This window comes from Aethina tumida, chromosome 1 (assembly GCF_024364675.1).
Source record: "Aethina tumida isolate Nest 87 chromosome 1, icAetTumi1.1, whole genome shotgun sequence".
NCBI lineage: Eukaryota > Metazoa > Arthropoda > Insecta > Coleoptera > Nitidulidae > Aethina > Aethina tumida.
In genome coordinates, this window is record NC_065435.1 from 56489873 (window position 1) to 56508965 (window position 19093).

At 27.3% G+C, this 19093-nt stretch overlaps 1 protein-coding gene and 1 long non-coding RNA gene across 2 annotated transcripts in view; one reads left to right on the forward strand and one right to left on the reverse strand.

The window, feature by feature from the left end:
* Positions 1-16675, forward strand: LOC126265113 (uncharacterized). The gene is made up of 2 exons (XR_007547655.1): positions 1-118; positions 16225-16675. It is a non-coding gene; the product is annotated as an uncharacterized LOC126265113 (long non-coding RNA).
* LOC109602045 (paired box protein Pax-1) overlaps positions 6961-19093 on the reverse strand; it is a 25306-nt gene continuing 13173 nt past the window's right edge. The window contains exons 2-3 of the mRNA XM_020018368.2: positions 10993-11202; positions 6961-7938 (exon numbers count right to left, since the gene is read on the reverse strand). Of these exons, the coding sequence (XP_019873927.1) occupies positions 7346-7938; positions 10993-11202 (803 nt within the window). The 3' untranslated portion in view covers positions 6961-7345. The remainder of the gene's footprint in view (positions 7939-10992; positions 11203-19093) is intronic.

Consider the following 19093-nt stretch of genomic DNA (forward strand, 5'->3'; position numbering starts at 1 on the left):
TCCAGTTTTTGACTATGAAATTTGTGTTGAAAAAATTTCTACTAATTAACAAATAGTTTCTAATAGAATAAACTGTTTCATTGCATCATAATTCTTTGGTCTATGTTCAATACAATCGGTATGTATAAATTTTATAATTAATACCATCAGTCTATACAGCAATAAAGTAAATCTTAAGATCCTTTTCTACAAATTAACTTGATTTTGTAAACAGGTTTATTGTTTATAAATTATTGTTATGCGTTTTTGCAACATTTCTTCATGATATATTATAAAATGATTAAAAAATAGTATATATATGTATCTAGAAGACTAATAAAATATTTCACTTATAACTCACACTATTTCACTATAATATCAGTAGCTTATCAATCAACGTATCTTATCCTGGATATGTTAAATTAGAAACTCCTTAACTATTTATTTTAATTTAAAAGAGAATTTTCAATAAAACATTTCTTTCTAATCACTTGACATGAAGAGGAAGTAAAGGAATAAAATGAAAACTAATTAATGAGTAGCAGCACATTGTGTCATAGAACAATTTTTGGGATTTACATGTATAGAATGTATCAAAATGACATGGAGTTCCTAAGAGGATATGGGACCCTAAAGCACTTCAGTAAAAATATATTTGTCTAGAAAAGCTTTTTGAATACAATACAATATTTTTTATGGAGGATACCATACAGTAAAGACATCCTTTGAAATCAATACTTCTTTTCAACAGAATTGTTAAGTCAATGACACACATCAATCAATCAACAGACACCCCATGTAAGACATTATATAATCATAGTCTCCTTTCTCATTTTTAACTTTATATGTATTATTATAATAATATTTAATAGTAAATTGAGTATCCGAAAATTTTAGCATATAAATTTATACCAATATAAGATTAGGAGAGTTATGGGTATTACAAATTTTATTTAATTCTAAAAACTGAAATTAAATATTTATAGCATAAATAAAATATGTAATTCAAATTAACATTATGTTCATATCTATCCGATAATTTTATCATAAAAATTTATACCAAAGATTAAGAGAGTTAGAGGAATTACATAATTTATTTAATTCTAAATGCTGAAATTAAATGTTTATAAAAAAAAATAAAATATGTAATTTAAATTCATTATTTTCATATGACATATAAGAATATAAATTATACCTACAATATCCCTCATATGTAGATTAAGTCAGTTATGAAGTATGTTTAATAAAACCAATACATCAATATAATAGTTTATTAATGCGATTAGTATGGTATTTATTAATATTTGAATAATATTCAAGGGTCAAAAGTAGAGCAACTTTAAAATAAAACAACCATACGTACATTTAGCCTTCTTTTATTTAGTATCTAGTAGCATATTCATTATTTTTAATAACATCTAAACACCTTTTCTTCATTGATTTTAGTATCTTTTCAATATAATCGTTCAAAATTTCTTTTGAGTGATTTTGAACTTTTTCGTAGAGTTCTTTCATATTTGATAGCCTTTTTGCAGGAATTTTTCGATCAATTTCTTCTCAAAATTTTTCCATTGGATTGAGGTCTGGTTTTTGTGCTGGCCAAGGCATGACACATACTCTTTGAGAAGCGAACCATTCTTTAACCAACTTAGATGTATGTTTCGGATCGTTGTCGTGCTGGAAGGTTCCCCTTAAACTGATGTTACCTTCGTCAAATGGAAGCATATGATTTTAGAGAATGTCATGATAAACAAAACGATCTATTATCCCGTCTAACTTAACCAGTGGGCCCATGCCAAACCCAGAAAAACATACCAAACCATAACGTCTCCTCCACCATGCTTTACAGTGGGTTTAGTGTACTTGTGATTATACTTTTCATTAATTGGTCCTCTCACCTATGAAATACCATCAGATTTGAATAATTGGGGCCGATTTTCATCGGAAAACAAAATTGTTTTCTATTGCCCATCTGTCCAGTTCACATATTCTCTGGAAAATAGTAGTTTCGCTGCTCTATAGTTTGCAGAAATGGAGGGCTTCTTTGTTGGTTTTCTACCATAGAGACCAGCTTTTTTTAGTCTTGGTTTTATGGTACTTATTAACATACTAAGTTCGTTTATTCTTTGATTTATGCGGGATCCGCTGATAAAAGTGTCGCGGACAACAAGCGTTTTTGTTTTCCTGTCCACAGCTCTATCAGTATTGCATTTTCTACCACTTTTGGGAACTCTTTCCAGTGTATTCCTTCTGTTAAAATTGGAAATCGTCCTGGAAATGATTGATTTGTTTAAATTGAAATCTACTGCAATTTTACTCTGTTTTTCACCATTTCGAAACTTTTCTATAATTTGTTGTTTAATTTGTATCGTTAAATGAACACTTCTAGGCATCTATAGCTTTAAGGAACGATGTCGTGCTCAAAAATAAATTATAAAATCAATTGTATTGAATATACGATTTGGTTGCTTTACTTATGAACCATGTCCGAAATAAAATGTTGTATAAAAACTACGTAAATAAAGATATCCTTATATAAATTGAGTTACAAAATGTTTAGACTCTTATTAATTATAAAATTAATTTAAATTAAAAAGAATTATTCTTTTAATAACATTATTTTATTTTTTAATTTGTTGCTCTACATATGAGCGATAGTGTATATGCTCTACATTCTAAAGACATAAAATTTACATATTTATGTAATTATTATTATTATATTTATATAATTACTTAAGTAATTTTCTATTGATCTAGATTACAAAATTTGAATGAAATGTAATTATATTTTATAAAAAATCTCTTTCTACAGAGTTACATTTTCTCCAATATCCGTCAAAAACGTCGTTTAATTTAGTATAATTATGACGACGGGAAATTAACACGTCCATTAAAAAAAATTTGAGTGGCACCGAAGAGAGACATAATTAAAACAAACATCTAATGATCAAAACCAAACAGAGCAGTTTGTTTTCAGTGTGGCAAAAAAAGCGTGCTTCCATGTGGTGGTATGTCAACGAAGTAGAGTGATAAATGGGCGAACGGCGGGCCGTATTTGATGTCGAAAATATCAAAAAGACAGCGGAACACGAGAGGCGGGTCGGACACCGTTTTGCCTATTATTTTTATTTATCTGGGTCCCTTAAATTTTAATGAAATATTCCCTATTGTTCGTTACATTCGGTAGTTTGTCTGTTCTATTCTGGAGTTGTAGTTGATAAAACGTTTTACAAGAAGACAATTGTTTATTGGCAACAAGAACTATGTTTCACGTTGGACAAAATAAAACTCTTATCATCATGGGGTTGGTAGCTCGCAAAATATTCCTTATCTTGCAGGATCGAGCTATGCCTCGTTTTGCCTATTATTTATATTTATCTGGGTCCCTTAAATTTTAATGAAATATTCCCTATTGTTCGTTACATTCGGTAGTTTGTCTGTTCTATTCTGGAGTTGTAGTTGATAAAACGTTTTACATGAAGACAATTGTTTATTGGTAACAAGAACTATATTTCACGTTGGACAAAATAAAACTCTTATCATTATGATGACCCTATGGGGTTGGTAGCTCGCAGGATATTCCTTATCTTGCAGGATCGAGTTTTAATTTCGTTGTGTGATATGAATGTAACATTTAAGGTGTTCCACAGGTGCAAACAGACCAACCAGATGATTGGCGATTAGCAAGTGCGGACGCCTCGTTGTCCTCTGCGGAACCTCGCGGTCACAATAAGCACATGTTGATGCCAACTAGGCATTGCCTCGACGGTAGCCAGTCAACCCCTCGGTCCGGGACGATCACGATGCGACATGCACACGCCCATTTCCTCTCTACGCTTTCCCAGTCTCCCGACGGTCCTCTTTCATCTGAGCCCGGCCACAGTCCGCCCACGGGCTATTTTCGAATGCCGTTTAATTACATAGTTGGAACCGAGTGCAAAAATGTCTGTTGGAAAATCCAGTGCGTTTGAAATTTCTGGACGCAGGTTGGGAAAATGTCTGTTTGTTTTTCTGGATTTTCTCTTTATTTTTGCCGGGAATAGTTTTGCGTCGTCCGTTGTGAAATGTTCATTGTTGGAAGAAGTGGCCATCTCTCAGCGATGGCATTCTTCCGCGGACTATTTGCGTTTGGTTGGCATGACGGGGCATCGGGCTTCGCGCGGGTCCGCTGACAGAAGTGGCAGTAAAAGCGACGCGCTTTTGAAGTGACACATGTGCGTCTGCCGCTGAAGCGTCGCTTTTCAGTCGAGCGTCCACCGTTGCAGGCAGTCACGGGCCTTGAGAAGGCGAATAGACAGGCGGTGCCGGTCTCTCCCGATTATTTTTGACGTCCTGCCGCTTTCGGTGGCATGTCGTTAGGGTTTTCGATGGGTACGATGTACGCCCATGTAATTTCTCTAATTGATGTGCATTCGGTTTCGATTTCGTTTAGTAATAGTATTTTTGCCAATAGGATAACTAACCAGTTTTTCGGTGAAAAGTCCGGAATTTAAGTCACCACGAACGCTTTCTATATAAAATATTAAAGATTTTTAAATTAATAAATTTTGTCTGCAGTCATAATTTGTCAAATTCTTAGAAAAATGATAAGTTATATGTAAAAGTTATGAACTTAATCTTATCGATTTTCCTTTACTATAATTAATTAATTTAATTTATTTTCTGTAGCAAATTAGCATAATATTTTCTGTACCAAAATAATGAATAATAATAATTAAAATTTTAATCACATATAAATTAGCATAATATTTTTTATTTTATTTTATTCTAATTAGAGAATTAAATTAAATATCTGTAACATTATAAAATACTTTAAATAATGATATAATAATTCAATATTGTTTTGAAGTACACTGTTTCAAGAAATTAAAGCACCACAACAATAAAAATTGATTATTAATATTTTCTGAAAACGGGAAAATAATATAATTCTAATAATAAAATATATACTCTTTGTTTACTTATTTAAAAATAATTTTTTATTTATAATTCTTACAAGAAATCTTAAAAATATTGTTTTTCTAAAAAAAATTAAAATTAACAAAGTTTGATGTTTATAAAAAATAAAAATTTGAACTAAATATGAGGTATTTTCACCTCTACTACGAATGACATCTTCTGTTGATACTCAAAATCAGGGTTCGAGTTTTATTGTGATCGAAGTTATCTCCAATTTCGAGTAGAAAACCCTTCACATCCTCTATGTTATTCGGACGGTTAGGATGGTCTCTTAAACGTCTCCCAAGAATGTCCCAGATATGTTCTATTGGGTTAAAGTCTGGACGGCAAACTGGCCAGGCCATAGCACTAATCCCAACGTCAGCTAAATAATTTCGAACAATAAAAGGGGCATATGGCATAATATGTTCTTCTAGAAAGTCGGTGCTATTAAAGAAATGTCTCCCTACACCATAATTGAGCTCCCACTGAATAAGGTGGTATTTACGAAGTTACATTGAGCATATCTTTATAAAAAAGTTTACACACTTTTTAGAGCTATATATGAGGGTGTTTCAACAATGTACTATTTACTTAAATAGAAAAATTTATTTTCAAAATTAAAGGTGGTGCGTTAATTTATTGGAACAGTGTATATAAAATAAACCGAAAAATTTTGTCAGGGTATATTTGTATCAGCTTACAACTTCGACTAGTGAGTATAGTAAACGTATTTCCTTAATTAATGTAAATGTGAATTGTAAAAATAATATTAATTTACTATACAGTATTTAATTTATTGTAAAATCTATTATATTCTATAAAATGTTACATATATTTTTCTGAATAGAGTTGCACATCTAGTAAATTTAATTTTGAAAGGGATTTTTAATGATTAAAGCACTAAGACTTTGTCTAATATCCTTTTTGTTTTCGCCCATCTCCGTTGCATAGATTCGACCAATTTCTAAATATACGACATTTAAATTAATATTTTTATGTTGAATTTGGTTATAAACGTTGATGAGTGAAGATTGAGTCGGGTATATCAAAACATCGAAGCTTTGGTCTTTTAACTAACATTTCATGTTGAACATATTAATTAAGAGCAGCATTTTTTCAATATATGAAGGCAAATTAGTGTTATAATTTATCCCTGTACATAAATCTGTCAAAGGGGGTCTACATCAGAAGAATTGAAGCATCCCCATAGCGTAATTGAACGGCCACAATGTTTCATTGTGGGTATAACAAACTTTTCGTGTAGTTTTGTCCCTGAAGAATGTTTAAGATATTGAATATAGATTCGTCACTCCAAACTAATGTGATCCGAAGCAAGTCAAAATTGGATCACAATCACGGTTTTCCTGCAGAATTGAGGTCAAACGAAAGCCCATCCAGCAACCATCTTCACAGTTTTTGAACTAATTTTATAAAGTCCCATTTTCTTTAGGTTGGTTTTAATTTCAGTTGACGATTGAACTGTTGGACTGTTTTTTGACATTAGAAATATAAAGTTATCGATATTCTTTCAAGTTTTTCAAACTCAGATAAATTTTTTCGTAGTACCACTTGACCAATTTCTCTAATTTTTTAAATAATATAGGAAACGATGGACTTATTTAGCCGTAAAGTGTAAGCCATCTCTTCTTGTCTCTCTCGGACTTGGTCACAATGAATTATAACTTTTCTTACAGTTTCAGATCGACCAATAATTAATTATAATAAAAAAACTATTAGTAAATAATAAATTCACAAAGAGTAAATAAAGATCATAAAGTAAAAAGTTGCTATAAGTTTGTCCATTAAAAATTAAAAAAGTTGCAATTTTTTAATGAATAAAATTACATTGACCAGTTAGCAATAACAGAAAAAACAATAAATATTGAAGGTATTGTATGTATATGTATATGTATATATATGTATAGCTAATATTTTTATATATTAGTTTTATAATTATGGTCACCACTGTATATTAAGTAAAAAGTATTACTTACGGTGAAATACTTCAGTATAAACTAATAAAACGACAAATAATTGTTTTCTAATTTTATTGCAATAAAATACTTCAAATTTACATACGCATACACTTTTTAATTTTCTAAAAATACTTGAAAATTGCATTTTAAAAATAAACCAGATACACAATTAAATAAATTATATTACCGTAAAAGGCACAACATATATTAAGGGACATATCAATGTTACTTATACTTAATATTTACATATTTTACATATTTAAAGCTTCTTAAGCAAAAACGCGGTATAACTTTTGACCAGAACACAACATTGCGATGAAAAAACAGATCTGATTGTCCGATGGATCGATTCTATCCGGACTGAATGACTGTTCAGGCAGTTCCTAAAATGTAATCAGGTTTTTGAGTATTGTGAGCCCCCGGAAACGCACAAAACTAACATCTCGCACTTAAATGTGACTGGTCGGCGACAGTCCGTGTCCGGGATTGATCATGTGCATTGAATTGCCACTTTGCAAATGGTACATGTAATTGTAATAGTTCTGTTCGTGGGGATTGCCTTGCGGCGAACCGTTAGGCGGCTGCAACGGTCCCGTTTGGCCCGGATGCGTGCCCCGGAACGCGGTGACCGGAACACCCGCCAAAATGTCGTGTACACTGTGCGAACTCGGCCAGTTGCAGTGGCTGCCGCTGTGCGCACGCGGTGTTCCGGCGAGCTTCTGATGGGGTAACTGGGTGATGATGTCCGGCGGATTGACTGGCGTCAACGGATAGTTCCGGGGGCTGATGGAATAACTCGGATAGATCGCGTTGTAGAGGCTGTGCGAATGCGTGGACGTGTGCACCAAACTGCCGATCTTGTTTCGCAGGATTCGACTTATGGAGCTGACGGATGGTACGTTGTACTTGTCGCAGACACCATCGGACAACAGCCGATCGCGGATTTCCCACGCGAATATACCGGGGTCTTTTTGTTTCAGCTGTTTGATGTACGCCACCACCTTGGGCGTTGTCACTCTCGGCTTTGAACCTCCGATGGCACCTGTAAAAATTAAATTGTGTTTACTATATCATCTTTCCCTGCATAAAACATATTTAATATTTGGGAATTCAAAAAAAAATCACCAGTCATCACATTCACATTTGTTATATTAAGTGGATACTAACATTAATAAATTAATGGTTTAAATTTAAATGCTTTTAAATACTTTTTTTGAGGATTCATGAATAATTATTTTGATGATTATATTCTTTGATAATATTCAATTCATATGATTGAGCACAATTTATTTGAATTTCCCCAAAATTACCTTGAACAAAATGAACAAAACATGTATTATTAACTTACATTAACAAAAAATAAAAAATATCAATTTTCTACATTCTTATTAGGAAATATATGGTATAATGGTAATCTTTGAGAAACGTCGATGAAGGCATTCAATTTTTTGTTTTACAGAATTCAGTCTGAATTAATAAAATATAAATTTAAAAAATATTTTAATTTTTATTTACTTTATATTGGTAAATTACTTTGTAATTTATCTACTAACAGAGAAATCATTAAAGATAAGTCATATGAATTAAGTGGGAATAAAATTTAAAATATTTTAAAATTAACCAAAAACTATGTAAATAAAAAATATGAAATATTTCGTAAAAAGTAAGAATTATTTCAATTATTATTTTGTATATTAATTGACTATGAAAAATCTCGTTAAATTGAACAAATAATGGTTTCGAATACAAAAACTTATAATTATTGTTAATAATTAATATTAGATTAGTTAATATTTTTATCCAATACTATGACTTGTTTTGTTTCTATTTGGAATATTGTTCTTTGAATATATAATTTAAAATTTTTTATAAAATCATAAAACAAAGTTATCATGGCCAAAAAACTTTCAATTATTTGTTTTATATTAATCATATTGAATGTAATGAAATAAAATATTTTAAATTTAAAAAAAATTTTGTGTCTTTATAAAAAATAAATGTATCTTTTGTTACTATTTTCTAGTCTTTTATATTTACAAAGGGTTTTTTAAATTATCTATTAACTGAGAAATAATTAAGGATAGGTCATTTGAAATATGTGGGACTAAATTTGAATTTAAAATATTTTAAATTTAACCAAAAATTATATAATTTAAAAAAATGACATTTTTTGAAAGTTTTCTCGTAAAACATAAGAATTATTTCAATTATTGTTTATCTTGTACGTTAATTAACTTTGAAAAATCTCTTTGAATTGAACAAATAATGGTTTTAAATACAAACATTTATAATTATCTTCATTATTGTTAATATTTATTATTTTTATATTAACAATTAATATTTTTGTCTAATACCATGATTTATTTTACTCCTATTCGAAATATTGTACTTCGAAAATATAATTTTATATTTTTTATAAAACTTAAGTACGGTGGTCAAATAAATTTTCAATTATTTGTTTTATATTATGTATACTGAATGTAATAAAATAATAATTTTAAATTTTAAAAAAGTTTTGTTTTTTATAAAAGATATATGTTTCTAATATGTATGATTTTTTTTACTATTTTCTAGTCTTTTATATTGACAAAAAGTTTCATTAGTATCTTCATTATTGTTAATATTTATTATTTTTATAATAATAATTAATATTTTTGTCTAATACCATGATTTATTTTACTCCTATTCGAAATATTGTACTTCGAAAATATAATTTTATATTTTTTATAAAATCATAAAACTTAAGTACGGTGGTCAAATAAATTTTCAATTATTTGTTTTATATTATGTATACTGAATGTAATAAAATAATAATTTTAAATTTTAAAAAAGTTTTGTTTTTTATAAAAGATATATGTTTCTAATATGTATGATTTTTTTTACTATTTTCTAGTCTTTTATATTGACAAAAAGTTTCATTAGTATCTTCATTATTGTTAATATTTATTATTTTTATAATAATAATTAATATTTTTGTCTAATACCATGATTTATTTTACTTCTATTCGAAATATTGTACTTCGAAAATATAACTTTATATTTTTTATAAAATCACAAAACTTAGGTGCGGTGGTCAAATAAATTTTCAATTATTTGTTTTATATTATGTATACTGAATGTAATAAAATAATATATTTTAAATTTTAAAAAAAGCTTTGTCTTCTATAAAAAATATATGTTTGATTTTTTTACTATTTTCTGGTCTTTTATATTGACAAAAAGTTTCTTAAATTATTTATTAACTAACAAATAATTAAGGATGGGTCATTTAAAAAAATTTGAATTTAAAATATTTTAAAATTAACCAAAAATTAATTATATATTTATTATTTCTAAACAAGAATAATTAATAAATAAGAATAATTATTATTTTTTATTAATACCGTGACTTGTTTTATTCCTATTTGGAATATTGTACTTATACATAATAATATATATAATTTTATAGTTTTTATAAGATTATAAAACGGTTGTGATGGTTGTTCTTGTATTATCTATGAAAAATCCGTTCAAATTAAATAAAATAATGGCTTTAAATACAAAAAATTGTTAATAATCTAGATAATATAACAATTTTTATTCTTTTTAAACACCTTATAAGAATTATAAATATTTTTATCGAATATTGTGATTTGTTTTATTTCTATTCGGAATATTGTTCTTTGAAAATATAATTTATTTTTTATAAAGTCATAAAACATAGTTACCCTGGCCAAAAAAAAACGTTCAGTTTTGAATGTAATGAAATAAAATATTTTAAATTTAAAAAAAGTTTTCTAATATTTTATAAGGACAAAGAACTTTATAAATTATATATTAACTGAGACATCATTAAGGGTAGGTCATTTGAAATAAGTAAGTAAACTTGAATATAAAATATTTTAAAATTAACCAAATATTACTTAACTAAAATTAAATATTGACCTTGTAATGAAGCTTTCTCGTAAAAAATAAGAATTATTTCAATAATTTTTTTTATTAGTACCTTCATTAACTGTGAAATGACTCTTTAGAAAAGCTACATAATAGTTTTGAATACAAATTAATATTTTAGAATATTTTTATAATAATATACATTAATTGAAAGAAACATTACCTGGTAAAATTGAGCCGGTCTCGTGATACCGAGCCAAAATTTTGGAGACACATCCATGCGAGACCCTCAACTGCCTGGATATGTCGCAAGGTCTAATTCCCAACTGGGACAGCTCAACAATTTGCAACCTGACCGCGTTCGGTAGCGGACGTCCATTGACGAAAACTCCACCCAGCTGGTTGACTTCGCCGTATTGTTGCACTTGCGTTTCTGCAAACAACAATGAATATTACTTTAAAAATGATTAATCCCGCACATTTACCCGGACAATTTAATTCGTTTTGGCTTGTGAACGAAATAAAAGCGTTAATGTTGTGGCCGGCGATTTTCGACAGACACGAATGACTGGGAATAATTGCTCATTAAATTGGCCAATCTGGCTTAAAATCTGCCGAAACAAATATGTTCTGTGTGAGCAATTGCTTTCCGCCTTGCGCCTCTCGCACTCATAATTAGCACTGTGCAACTCTCGAATGTTATTGGCGTACGTACATTATCGCATTTCTAATTTTATATATTTACTAAGGTAAATGCCTTTTCCCATTCCCGCGAAACGTCCGGTTTATGTTCGAATCTATGCGAATGGCGCAACCCAATAAACTGCAACTGGAAGGCAACAGTGTGCGTTGTGATCGTGGTTTGTTTTTTTGGAAGGCCTCCGCCACGGCTCTTGGCAGACGGCTTCATTTCGCTGAAATAAATGCACGACCACGTAGAAAACGTGCATGTTTTACAACATTGCCGGCGACTTAATATAAAACAGAATTAGCGTGCCAATTAATTTTCATGACAAATGCAGATGTTTCGCCAATTCTCAACGTTAAATCACGCAACGAACAAATCTCGCTAGATTACATGTCACGTATTAATTTAAAATTTAATTAACAACATTCGTATTGCATGTTTTTACTTTTACTGCAATTTCATAAGCGATTTTTAATGCGTTCGTATATTTGTTTCGATGCGTGTCCCTTTTTATTTATTTTATTTTCTTTATGTGTTGTCCCACACAAAATGAAACGAAGGATAATTCAGTCATTGCACTGTTTAACTGTACTACTTTTTAAAATAGAGACCAGAGAAACATTGAAATATCTAAGAAAATTGACATTTAGTAGATTTTTGAAAGTTACATTTTTTTCAATTTTCTTTTGACCAACCAACATTCACAGACAATATTTTACATAGTATAAGACGTAAAAAAATATGTAATTTAATTATTTAATGGAAACTACAGCTGAGTTTCTTTTAAAATGTTAGAAGAAATGAAGTTTTCCAAATTATATAATATTTGATATATAAAATTACCTTTAGCAGGGATTTAATGAAATTTCTATTATAATTAAGACAGTTTATAATTTATTTGAAAATAAAATTAGGAATTAAGTCAAGTCATTTTAATAACTTCGTTTTACAGACAACAATACTTACAGCTTATTATTGTGTTATTTACCAACAAATTTACAGTTGGTTAAAGATAATTTAATAAATCACAAATAATATATTTTTCGAAATTTGACTTTTTTGAAACATTTTAAAGCCAAACTAAACTATAATTTGTCAAAAATTAAATAATAAAAAAGTGTCCTTTTTCGAAATTTCTAATATATTTATCTATCTCTCCGAGGGTAAGTTTGGCTTTAAAATGATAAAATTATATATTCTAACAGTTCGTTTATTATTTATTAGTCTTTTAAAATTTAATATTTAAAAAAAATTAAATTAAAGTATTTTTTACTATTTGAGCTTACTAACTTAACTGAGAAAGATGTTAAAATCGATTATTTTTTGTATAATTTATAAAATTTCTATCAAGTAAACTTTCCATTCTTAAAAAATACTTTTCACGATTTATTAAGGATATATAATAATGATATAAAAATAATAACAAAAAATTAAATTGTTTAATTAGAAAACAATAAAAATAATATAATTATTTATTAAACCAAGCTACCAAGAATTGATTGGTATATTTAGTAAAAATATTATTATCGAATTGATTTTGTTATAATTTATAAAACCTGTTATTGAATATTACAACATTTTTTATTTTAGAAATATACTTGCCACTCTTAAAAATATTTTTCAAAATCAAATAGATTAATTAATATTAATTCATTAGTTTAAATAAATCCTTAATATAATGAAATAATTCGAACAAATATTAAACTAACAACAAAAGTAATAAAATTATTTTTAAGACTAAAAGCTTTAAAATCCTTTAAAAGTTAGTAAAAATATTAATATCGAGTTTATTTTGTTATAATTTATAAAATCTCTTGTATTTTATTTTACTTAGACTAGTCACAACTAGTAGTTATTAGGTAAATTATACACTGTTAAAAATATTCTTCAAAATCAAATAGGTTCAGTAATATTCATTCATTGGTTACAATAATACAATAAATTAAAATAATTTTAAGACTTAAGATTTTAACATTTATCAAAAATCGATAACTATTATTGAGTTTATTTTGTTATAATTTATAAAATCTCTTGTATATTATTTTATTTAGATTAGTTATTAGTAATTATTAGGTAAATTATAGACAGTTAAAAATATTCTTCAAAATCAAATAGATTAAGTAATATTAATTCATTGGTTTAAATATATTCTTAATATAATAAATTAAAATAATTTTAAAACTAAAGATTTTAAAATTGATCAAAATTTGATATATTTAGTAAAAGTTTAATTATCAAATTTAATTTATTCTAATTTGTTAAATCTGGTGTATGTTAATTATGTATCATTTTACTTTAAAAATATTAATTCATTGGTTTAAATAAATTCTTAATACAATAAAAATGATAAATAAGACTCGAGATTTTAACTGGTAAAAATATTATTATCGAGTTTATTTTGTTATAATTCATAAAATCTTTTGTATATTAGGAGAATTATACTTACAAACAAACAATTACACTCTTAAAAAATATTTTTCAAAATTAGATAGGTTAGTTCATAATGACTCATTGGTTTAAATAAATTCCTTATATAATAAAATTAATAAAATATAAATGATACCTTTTTTTAACAAAAATTAAACTTTAATTAAATTACTATAAACGTAATAGACTAGGTTTTACAACGTACCAAAAATTAGTATAACTAGTAAGAATATTATAATATAACATTTTTCTCTATTAGAAGATACTTATATTAGAAGTAATCTTCTGCATTCTAAAAAAATATACAAAATCAAATAGGTTAATTAATATTAATATATTAGTTTAAATAAATTCTTAATATAATAAAATAAATAACAAATAAATTAATATCCGACAGGATGTATTAAATATAAAATGTATTAAAAGTTGATATAATTAGTAAAAATATTGAATTTATTTTGTTATAATTTATAAAATTTCGTGAATATTGAGACCCTTTAACTTTAGAAATATACTTTAAAATCAAGAAGTTTAAATAAATGCTTTGATAATATAAAATAAATAACAACAAATTAATACGTCTTTGGGCCAAAATTAAAATGTTTAATTAAAAATAACAAATATAACAGAACTATTTTTAAGACTAAATATTTTAAAATTCAATGTATGTAGATTATTTCGAATTTATTTTGTGATAATTTATAAAATTTCGTATACCTAGCTTTTTATTTTAGAAATACATTTTCTACTCTAAATAAATTTTTTAATATCAATCAAAAGGTTAATTAATATCAATTCATTTATTTCTATAAATTCTTAATATAATAAAATATAAAATAAATATCCCGTTGGAATAAAATTAATAAACAAAATAAATAAAAGCATTTGCAATTTTAACGTTTTTAATGTCAATCAAAATTACTAATTAATTAAAAAATAGGTTTATCCATTCAATTTTCGTTTTGCTGGTTGAGCTTTCAGGTGTAGGTAAAATATGCTACTATTAATTTTTAAATTAAAATATTTCAAATAGATCCTGTCTAGTGAGAACACGATTCTACCGAATGGACTCCAAATTAAAAAAATTGGTTCTCATTTTTCACTCGGAAGTATTACCAAATTTGTCTGTCTGCGAATTGACAAAACGCCACGCAATCCATGCGTCCGCAAAAAAGACATAAAACATCGACGGTGACACTAATTAGTGCGATTCCTGGATGGTAACACGACCTCGAACGTCGAAGAACAGAAGTGAACGCCGACAAAAAAACGGACTCGAATTTTGACATCTCGATTTCAAAGCAGTCCGACGGGCAACCCAACACGATGAACTCTCAACAATTAGTACATCCCACTTCTGTCTATCGTATCCTGGTGCATTTCGTATAGTTAGGGAAGATTGTCAGAAATAATTCCGATGCGAAATGTGAATGTTCTCATTCAATTTTCACACTCGGCGCGTTCAATTCAGTTATCTAAACTTATCTTTATGGTGACTTTAATAAATAAACCGTCGTCCATACGTCCGTTTACGTGTTCGGGTGGCGGAGCATGAAATGAACGCGTTTGATTGATTGTTCAATTAAAAACTGAACGCACAAAGACCACGTTCATTTTTATATTGCGATGTAAAAGACGAGGAGGAATGCACTTAATAGTTCCTTCGGACTATTAATAATCTTGGTTTTCTTTAAGGCTCGTATCGCCCGATAAATTTCGTTAACGACTCAGCAAAGCCGTTTGTCTTTTTTACTTTGCTACTCGCAAAATATTTGTGGCGTGTTGATTGACGCGTGCACGAGTTTCATAGTTTATGGTTTGATGGCACATTTAGTGGTGCATGAGCTCTTTGCAAGTGCTAAAACTTTACATGATCACTCACTTAACTAGCGACGCCGGAATGTATTTATCGTTTTATTGATGTTTCTAAATTTGTACGGATCACAAGGTTGTTGGTGCCGTTTTTGCTGCTTAACACGGCTTACTTATACGCACCGTACCACCGAGCAATGAATCAATACCCAATAACTATGGCCAAATTAGTGACGGTTCGGCGGGGTAACACGATCCGCCACGAAAATTCGAGAGCATATCGAAAACGAACAAAAGACAAAACAATTAAATCCCCGTCGAGGGTATACCCGGTCATGGTACGTGAATGCGGCCTAGCCAACGGACACGTACCGTCCGAAACGAAAAAATAACGAAAACCTTCACGGAATGATTGGACTTAATTGAACGAGTTGTCGAAACGTATTTGCTTCCATTGGCGTTGGGTTTCTGGTTACCTTAACCGGTGCCGTAATTGACATATTTACATTCGTCGATTTTTTTTTATAGGCCCGGCCCAGTTTATTGTTATTGAGGTGCTGCCCGAATACGTGCCAGCATCCATCCCTCCTAAGGCAGATCGAAGAAGTGCTGTAAGTGAAAATGGTGCCGCGTCGGCTTAAATAGCGACGGAACAATTTCAGGTAAGGATAGTTGAGATTGATTGGGAGCGTCGGCAACCAGGTGAAGCTGACTGTGGTCGATTCCATTGGCTAAAATAAGCTGGAGCAGAATCGATTAAAATATCTGGGAGGTAATGTGCCATCGGCAAACAGCTGTTGGTGCGCTCTCTCTCGATCAGGTAAGCGACGGCAATCAAAAACTGAAACATGGTGGATTGGAACATATTTCTCCATGGATGACCGTCTATCAGATTTATTTTAAATCGTGTGTGAAAATTGTTATTAATTTTTTTGTTATGGATTGTTAAAATTGAATATTAAATTTGAGGTGAAAGCAATATTAATGTTTTGACTTGTAAATTTGTTTTTCGTTGACATCGATTTTCCGTCGCATTTTCATAAAGGTATATTATACTAAAATACTAAATTAGATAATAATATGATAAAAATAATTTTACTTGAAAAGAAGTTTATTATTTAATTATTGTTTGGCTTATTTAACTTGTTTTTTACGTCTATTTTAACATGTTTCAACGTTTCTTTTTATAAAAACAAGTGAGTTACATTAATATAAATATATCAATATTTATATTAATATATTAATCATCAATTATAAATTGAAAAAGAAAATATATGTATATCCACATCTTTGTAGATTTTAAGGAATTAATCTCTAATCAGTTAATAAAATATAAATTAAATACAGAAAATATATAATTTAAAAATATAACTTATTGTTCTAGTGAAGGTAAAATATGAAATTATTAATGGATAAAATGTGAATAATGTCCAGAACTATTATAATTACTAAATTTAGATATTTTTAATAAATAAGGTTATATAATAACATCATAAAACTTACTTTAAAATTTGTTATTAAAATTTAACTAATGTTTAAATATGGTGTTGTTTTATACACAAATTATATGAAATTATAAGTAATAATAAATAAAATTATTTAACTTTTTATTTTAATGTTTCATTTTATAAGAATAATTGCGTATATTATACACATTAACATAATTATTTGTAATATTTGTAAAATTGTTCATTTCAAAGAAAGTAAACTTCTAATTTTTATAGATTGTAATAAATTAATCCCTATATTTTATTGACACACACACAATTATCATAATTATTAATTTCAAATATTTTCAATAAATAATAAATATTATTTTACTTTAACAATGTATTATTAAAATTTTAATAATGTCTGATAATAGTTTTCTTGTTTTATACACAAATTATGTGAAATTATGAAATAATAATAAACAAAATTGTTTAACTTGTTTTTACGTTTATTATTATAATGTAAGAAATATTGAATATTTCTTTTTGTAAGAATAATTAGGTAAAATAAACAAATTATTATAATTATCTATCATATTTATAAATTTGAAAGAAATTAACCCCTTGTGATTGACAAAAAAATTAATTAAATATAAATTAAATATAGGATATATCTTAGAATCTTAAATAAAATATAAATTACACTTTGGGAAAAAAGCATAAAATATTTATAAATATTTTAAGTCATTTAACAAATGAGTTTATACGTCGCATATATATAAAACATTTTTCAACAGAATAAAAATTGGAAACACACATTATTAAACATCACATTATCAGTTGAGATACCAAAAAATGTTTATACTATTGAAGTTAAAATATGATTTTTCAATAATATGAAATCATTAACGGTGTAAAATGTGGATATATGAATGTCTAGAACTACTATAAATAAAAGAACAAAAATATAATAAGAATACTTTTAACTTAAAACAGGTTAATTAAAATTTAATTAACATTTAATAATGTATTTCTTATTTTATTCACATATTAAGTCAAATCCTCAGTCACATTTGTTCAATTATGAATTTAAAATAAAAATATTTCTATTTTTTGTAGATTATAAGGAATTAATATCTAAATTTTCATTGACAAAAAATACGAATTAATAGCAAACATATTTAAAAATCTGTAATTAAACATACATTTAATTGTATTAATTATTTGTTATATTATATATGTTAAAATATTTTGAGTTGTTTAACAAATGAATTCGTAACGTATATTCTCACACGTACTGTCACATACATATTAAATTATCAATTTAACTGTCTAAATTGTAATTTTTCAATAATATGACTTCATTAATGATCGATAGTAGTGATTCATGAATGTCAAGAACAATTGAGTAAAATATATATATATATATATATATATATATATATATATATATATATATATTAACATAATTATTAGTTATTTTTGTAAATTTCCATTGATGAAAGTAAACAAATTAAAAAAAAGTTATATATAAAAATCTAAATAAAATCCAAATAATATTTTTTAAATTATATATAAGACCAAGCAAAAAATATTTGGAGTGGTTTAACAAATGAGTTCGTAACGTTGTTTTTTCATAAAACACTTGTCTACTCATGTCAAATCTGTGACACACTGTCCATTAAATTACTCATTTAATCGCCTAAAATGTGATGTATTATACCTCTGAAGTTAAAAATGATATTTTTCGATAATATGAAATGAAAGGAAAAATTATATTTATTTTATTAATTTATAAATTCATATGTTCAAGCATATCAAAAATGGCATATTTGTTCAATTATAAATTTTAAAGAAAAATATTTCTATTTTTTGTAGATGTAAGAAATTAATCTATAAATTTTCATTGACAAATCTAAAAGATGTCATAAATTAAAAACTAAATCTACCAGAAATAAGGTACCGTG